This window comes from Nicotiana tabacum, chromosome 6 (genome assembly GCF_000715075.1).
Source record: "Nicotiana tabacum cultivar K326 chromosome 6, ASM71507v2, whole genome shotgun sequence".
Classification (NCBI taxonomy): Eukaryota; Viridiplantae; Streptophyta; class Magnoliopsida; order Solanales; family Solanaceae; genus Nicotiana; species Nicotiana tabacum.
The window spans coordinates 163,275,301-163,283,042 of record NC_134085.1 but is presented as its reverse complement, the minus strand read 5'-3'; the positions used below and the strand labels follow the sequence as shown (position 1 = coordinate 163,283,042).

The 7,742-nt window shown below is 35.4% G+C and overlaps 1 protein-coding gene across 3 annotated transcripts; it reads right to left on the bottom strand.

Annotated features, from left to right (window-relative positions):
- Positions 1–939: 939 nt before the first annotated feature.
- Positions 940–5,844, bottom strand: LOC107793427 (uncharacterized). Of its 3 annotated transcripts, none has more exons than XR_012710896.1 (5): positions 5,558–5,796; positions 2,327–4,574; positions 1,614–1,960; positions 1,440–1,515; positions 940–1,223 (listed from the first exon to the last, which is right to left on the bottom strand). XR_012710896.1 is itself a non-coding variant. In XM_016615775.2 (2 exons), exon 2 carries the CDS (start codon positions 4,517–4,519, stop codon positions 2,588–2,590), a length of 1,932 nt encoding a protein of 643 aa, XP_016471261.1. In that variant the 5' UTR covers positions 4,520–4,574; positions 5,558–5,844; the 3' UTR covers positions 2,137–2,587. The 3 variants fall into 3 exon arrangements, 1 of the variants encoding a protein (XP_016471261.1); XR_012710897.1 differs by having other exon boundaries at positions 5,587–5,770; XM_016615775.2 differs by lacking the exons at positions 940–1,223; positions 1,440–1,515; positions 1,614–1,960 and having other exon boundaries at positions 2,137–4,574; positions 5,558–5,844.
- Between the last annotated feature and the right edge of the window lie 1,898 nt (positions 5,845–7,742).

The window sequence follows — 7,742 nt, the reverse complement described above, 5'->3', positions numbered from 1 at the left end:
TGGCAGGTAACACTTGTCCCGAAATTTTCTCCCTAAACAAGACTCTCAAATCCCTTGTGGATGCTACTGAGTAAGAGGAAGGATCTTTAATTTATAGAAGTCAAAAAAATTTACTCAAAGAAAAATAACTGACCAAATATGAAAGAATTATAATTTCCTTTTCGTAAAAGAATAAATCAATTATGATAAATATATTATTCTTCCTTAAAAAAAACAAAAAAAAAACCAATATGATAAGATAATTAGGACAAACACCTAACAGTTTTTATCCTTTAAATGGATGTCACTATATCTTAATCATCTATTAAATATTACAGCGAATTCTCAGAAGCTCAATTTTTTCGTTTTTCTTAAAAATTTGTCAAGGACGGTTAGAACAAACTATTTGTTTTCTTCTTATTTTAGTGGGTCTTGATTCATTGGAAGCCACAAAGGTTGTTTCGTTGTACTCCTGAGCAAATCAGTTGGTAAAAAATGGTAGCAATAACAATCAATCAATTACGTATGCCTCAATCTCAAATATAAATATGATTAAAATAAGATGAAGGAGCTTCAAATTGAAGCACGGCAGTGTCGGCATTGTTTTGTTTTTTGCAAATACAGTAAGGCATTGGTCATATCTCATGTGAACTCTTATAATCTTCAGACTTCAATATTGTTAGACATTCGGTTGTCGTTTGCATTAGCAAATATAGGAGTCTAACGTAAATGCATACGTGACCTCTTTCTTGTCTCATCTCTCTTCTTTTTCGTTATAGCTTCCTACAGGGCTGGCATACAGCTAACTTTCATTTTAATACAATTTTCCTTTGTCCAATCTCTCTTTTTCTTCTGATTTTTGGTTCCCACTTTTTCTCTATCCACTAGTATTTTTGTAACGTAACGTAACGCAACGCACGATGGCATCATTTCTTATGATTTGATTCCAAGAACCTAATCTTCTTGCATTTTGAAAGCTCTTTCCAAAGCGGAGAACTGATTTTCCAATAATTTATTTTACAGCTTATGCTCAGATATATTGTTCTATGTACAAAATGTAGTTGCATTAACTGTTGCTACATTTAAAGGAAGCTAAAATCAACCATACATATATTTTTTTTTTTGAATGCAACTCTACTAAGCTCCTGTTATAACTCCACTAAGTCAGATTCAACATAGGTTTAATCATTCACCATCTTACCTTTTTTCCTGCGAAACACTGAAAGTAGTCCCCCTGCTGATCACTGGCAGAGATGGAGGAATCAAGTTAACAGAAAGCACAAATACTACAAAGCAAAGCCAAGCTTCGAATTAACTATAATAAATAAATACTTTCCTATTATGCCAACTATTGAAGCGAACATCTTATAGTCTTTACCCCAGTCTAAAGCTGAAGCATTTGGTGCAAATGTCCTGAATGGTTGTGACAGTGACAGAAGATGATATGTTGACCTACTTACTCGGTTATGACAAGGTCCAGCTGCAGCCGATCAATTTGAGCAGCTCCAAGATGTCTATTATAATCGCCAGTGTATACTGTAGCAGCATCACCCACTTTAGCATAAAACATTGCAGCACCAAGAACCTATACATATAGTTCCATATCTGATATAACAGGATCAATGTTGATTTACCTTTCATGCATCATTTACAGCTGGATGACAAAATTCTGGCTCTATTCCTTTTGTGCATCATATGTAGAAGGAAATTGAGTTGCACATTCACAAGACAGAATGTTCGTTCTGATATATACGATTGAAGATATTTACAAAATTTTAATGAGAGAGCTAGTTTAGAACAACATGAACTTGAGAGGGATATCAAACAAATTTATTTTTCTTTTGATCATTAATCCAACATTTACTCCTGCACATTTTTCATCTACATTTGCTGGTTGATCAAATGTCTTCCACATGAGAGCACCCATCGCATATATATGCCATATTTACTAGGAAACAAATGAAGGTAGACAGCTGCAAGCCTGCAACGTTCAAAGCTGTTGTATGAGATTTTGCCAGTAAGATTACTAGTGAAAAGTAAATACCCTAACCTGCTTCAGTTAGCTATTTACACCTTTTTTTGACAGAAGGTGAGGAAATATTGGAAAAAAGTAAGAGAAACACAACGAAAAATAAAATCAAGTGAAGCATCTCATCATTTACATCCCCATTTTGCTTTTGTATTCCTTTACTCTATTGAAGTGATAAATGATATTTCAAGACTACATTAAGTACTGAACACATACCATATGCTATGAGATTGGAGAATAGAAAAAGGATACACTACAGATAATAAAGGAATAGAAACATAAGAGCAATGATAACAACACATTGTCAAAACTCAAAACCTTCATCTCAAGTAGCAGTTGAAATTGATAGATCTCTTGCCCTGCAGATTAACAATCCAATATCTCATTGAGGAGATCTTTCCCTTTTCTTTCGACCAGACAGAAATGAACCTCTTCTAAATTATGTCTTCTAAATGTTTTATAAAACTTTTCAATAATCATGAGAGACAGAAAGAGAGAGAGACGGAGAAGTTTATCCCAATGGTATGTGTTACTTGAAGACAACTCTCTACAGACACATCCATGCTGAGTAATGCCATATCATGGAATAACTGGTTTACTATCCCAAGCCTCTCTTACTTCGACCAATTCTGGACGGTATCTCTTAGCTAGAACTTCTACTTGTTCAGCAAATGACCTGTTTCCATGTTGACCTATGTGAAGAACCATTTGGTTCCATCTCTTTCGACATATCTCGCCAGGCCTGTGGTCAAGAACATTGTCCCAGTCCACATCCTCTATGCAGCTCGCATCCAGCTCAAAAAGTGCATCAACTAGGCGATAGTCATCAGTATCTGCCCATTCACCTTTGGCCACCATGGGTGATGTTAATTGGTCATACCACTTCAAGCAGCAAGTTGCATCAGTTCTCGTGGACAATCTGTCACTTATCGCGCCCCAGGCAATATTATCCCGTAACATCCCATGCTTAGATTTCTTCTCTTCAGAAAGCTTCAGTTTCAGATCGGTGTTTACTAAATCAAACAAAGTCTGGTATTCCTCCTGACTCCATTGTCCTTTCTTCTTATTGGCCAGTTTTAGCCTTCGCCATGTATCCTTCACATGAAACCGATGTTTTCCAAGTTCATCAGCCAAGACCTTCCAATTGTTCCCGTGCTCTTTGTGGAAGTTTCGTACCATCTCGTACTCTTCTTCAGTCCATTTACGCGTCTCACTCCTTCGGAACAAGACCTGTGCGCGATAATAAACCGCAGTATACGGCCTGTATGGTATAGCACTCCCTATTTCTTTCCAGCATCCTTTTACTTCAGGATTAGATCTAGAGTTCAAGATCTTGTGCAGCCCTTCTTCGCCCAAGTTATGTATATCTATGTACTTATGAACAGCTTCTTTGACAATTTCATCTTCTAGTTTCGAGAATCGTTTGCCACGCAGTAAATTTTCTTCCTCGGTTTCATGATTCTCGTCACTTGGATCACCGGATGAAGGGAAAATCTGAACATGACCAGAGAATCTCACTCTCTTTTCACTCTTTTCATGTGTAGGATCTTCAGAACTGTGTCCTAACATTACCTTTTTCCTCTTTCTGATATTACCATTATCTGTTCTGCTTTGTTCTTCTATCTCTTCTACAGGTGAAGAAATATCACCTTGATTGACTTCTGCCATGATATCTCCCTGTCCATCCTTGATATGATGCATTGTCTCCTGCTCATCCCGGCAGCTTTTCTTTAACTTATTACTTTTCTTTTCAACATTTTTCAGAGCAGCCTCAGCACAGTCTTTATTGAACGTCCTGCTTTTTCTTTCTTTCTTTCTCTTGACATCATAATCTTCACTCTCTCCTGCTGCTTTAATTTCCTTATTGACCTTATCCTTTTCTTTCCTGGTTTTCACAACACACAGCTTCTCTTCCTCTAAGCTTAAATCACCCTCAACAGCTCTAACATCACTGTTTGTCAGTCCTACACCCCTGGTCGGAGCATTATTATTGCATTTCTTGGATTTCTTCTTTCTCCTAATCTCCTCTACTGCATCTCCACCAGAGACCTCGCTGAGTGCCTCAACCACCTTCTTACTATCTCGTGTTTCACTCGCACTTGCATGAGCAATAGTCTTGGTGTCTAAAGGAGCATCAAGAAGTAACTCTCGCTCATCCTGATGGCTTCTCTTCAACTTATTGGGTTTCTTTTTTTCAACACTTATTGCAACATCTTCATCACTTCCTTTAATGGACTTCCCAGGATGTTTTCCACCCTCTCTTTTTTTCTTTTTCTTGATGTCACGATCGTCACTCTCTCCTACAGTTTTAGTTTCCATTTTTGCCTTATTCCTTTCTTTCTTGGTTTCCACAACAGATAACTTCTCTTCCTCAAAACTAAAATCACCATTTAGCATTTCAACATCAGCCACTTCCACTCCTGGACCATTGGTAGCAGCATTCTTATTGCTTTTCTTGGATTTTTTCTTCTGCTTCGGGAGCATACCCACTTTCTCATCTCCTATTACCATGCTTCTTTCGGATATATCAATTGTGTCTTCCTGCAATGCACCAGAAGAGGTTTCTCTGCAAAAGGAGAACCCAAAAAAAAAAAGGAAAACATGATTAGGAGACAACGCATACTGATGAAATACCCTTCTGAGACTACTCAGAATGCATTGAAAAATTATAAACTATCTTAATCCACCTGTATAATCTACTGAGGCCATAACAGATTGCTTTTATCAGGGGATAACAGATTTTACTTCAGTTACCATGGTTTTACATTTGTCTTCACCAATTGTGCACAATTCATAGGACAACTATCATATAGGAAAACAGACATGGGTTTTACAACTTTGCTTGTTATTCGAAAATTAAAAATCATGTTAATAAAGCATCTTTTTAAAAGAATTTGAACACCATAAGCATCACAGTTCAATCTTTGGCATGATCACACAAAATAGAAACTCCAAGATTTACAAACGAAACATGCTTCAAAAAGCACAATCGAGTTCAAACTCCGAAGTAGAAAAATTATACAAAACCACAAATTCCTACAGAAAAAGCTTGAAATAGCACAAAAACCTTCTGACACTAAGGATATAGGGACATTGAAATTATACTTTCAAAAATCAAAGATTCATTCCCTCATCAAGAGGATGCCTTTGACTTTCTGGGAGCCAATTGAGTCTCGGGCTCCTTCATGACAGCATATTAAGCTCTAATATTTACATAGCATAATAGACTTTAATTCTACAGCAAACAAGAAAAAAAAACATGGCAGAATGGAACTAACTTCGCTGCTAGAGGCTCAGCAAGTTATCACACCAAATAAGTACAATGTGAAAAGCTCAAGCACTATACCAAGAAAAATCCCAAAACAAATGCTGCAAAGTAAGGTCATTCCAACAGCTGAATAACAGTTAAGGATTCACAACACATAGAAATATTTTCTTCTTCTAATTAAGTGAAATTCTGACCCCTAAAGTATGAATAAGCTGAAACTATCTAAGCAATCGGACAATAGAAAGGACGAGAGTAAACAATTCGAAGAAACAATCAAATACCCCAAATAGTGGAAGAATGGTTGGAATACTTGGGAAATTCTGGAATTTTCTGAGACAATCTGTAGATGAATACTCAGTTGACGTCTACGACACCGCCGGATGTGGTTGCGGTTGCGGTTGCGGTTGCGGCAGCAGTGGCGGAGGAGGAGCTGGTGGGAGGGGTTGCTCTGTTAATTTCTGGTGTTTTTAGTTAGTTTTAGGGTTTTTGGACATAACCTTTTCACCACTTAGCAGCCTCCAAATAATGCTCCAAACCAATCTTAAATTCAATAGTAATATCTTTGCTTAACAAGTTTTTTTGCAAAAAATAAATAAATAAATAATCTGAACTTTCTTTTCAACAAATCGTTATTTTCTTTATCCTTTTTTCTATTTGAAAAACTTAAACAAATCCAATGTCTTTTAAGTTTTTGTAAAGTTTTAAAAAAAAACCGTAATTGCTTATGGTTGAACTTATTTTTGAAAAAAAAATAATAATTTTTTTAAAAACTAACGTTGATACCTTTTATCATAGTCACAACACAATTTTTTTTTACCGTGGATAGAATTCTCTCCAACTCAACTATTTTGAAATTAATATTGTTATGATAGTAGTAATTGGTCAGGTAATGATTTATCGCTTAAAATAAGAAGAAGTAATGACTGATGAGACAGGATTGATGGCTTTTGTTTGTTACGTATCTCTCTGTATATATTTGTATTTGATTTGTAAACCTATGTTTTCGGGATTAATAAAGCCTTGCCTAATGGTCCAAATTAAAAAGTGAGGAGGCAAAGGTGTCTCGTCTAAAATTCAAATTATGATTTGTATGCAACAACTAAATTTATTTACTCATTATTGGGAAAAAAGTTGAAATTTAATTATACAAAGTAAATCCGCTAAAACATTATACAGCTCTTCAAAAATTAAATTAAAATCTAAAGACAAAACTATTTACTATAACAAAGGTTCTTAGCTTTTTTAATGTTCATTTGAAACTGTTGTATGCGACTGCACTTACCTTGAATATACTTTTGAAGAAAATTTGTATATGAAAAGGCATACATGTCTAGAAATGATTTATCAAGAAAAGGAAGTCAAAATACTTTATGTATTAGATTAAGAGTTGTTTGATTGGTGAATAAGTTATATTAAAATTGTAATACAAATATGGGGCGTATCGACGGAAAAGAAATTGCACGAGTCGAATGGATCAGAGAAGGTAGGGTTCCCCTACAAACGATTCGAGCGAAAATTGATTATTGCTCTTATACAGTTCGAACTATCTATGGAGTATTGAGCATCAAAATTTGGATATTTCTAAACGAGGAATAATTTTACTACTTGTCTTTCCCTTCTATCCAATGATTGAACAAAAAAAAGATAAATTCATTCTTTTTCTAATCTCTTGTGCTAAAGGTTCTCTTACCACAGGTCACTATTCCATCCTTTTTTGAAAGGGTAGATGCTTTTCTCCTCGATTCATCGAGATTTCAAGTTGACATCTCGAACATAATCCCGTTGTTGGTAATGGCCTTGGCAAATGATTTGCCACGCTATGCTAGTGGGTTGCCCGAGATTCGAACCTGGAACTAGTCGGATGGAGTAGATAAATTCCTTGTTAAATAAAATAAATGTTAATCTTAAATTAAATAAACAAGTTACGACCCTTCCCCAAGTCGTGCTTGCATTTTTCATTGCACACGGCTTTCCCTATGTATACATCAGTTCCTTTCTTATAGAAATTAGAAAGACTTTAAAAAGTTAAATATTCAGTTAATTTACCCTTTAATTACTATTACAATCAACATTTTAGAATAGTGAATTTTTTTTATCTCTTCATCATTTAGAAAATCTAAGAATGAATCATTGATAATTCTCCAGATCATTGATACAAAAAATATCCAAATACCAAATCCGACTTCTATATATTCCCCACAAACTAGGAGAAGCTCGCGGGAAGGTCAAAGAAAGAACTTGTTCTTCCGACGTTAAGAATTCTTCCAACAATTCCGAGCCCGATCTTTTCAAAAAAGTGTGTACGGTACTTTTGTGTTTCCAAGCTAAAGTTCTAGCACAAGAAAGTCGAAGTATATACTTTATCCGATATAAAGTCTTTTTTTTTTTTGGAAGATCCGCTATAATAATGAAAAAGATTTTTGCATATATGCCCAAATCGGTATAATATCATAATCTGATAAATCA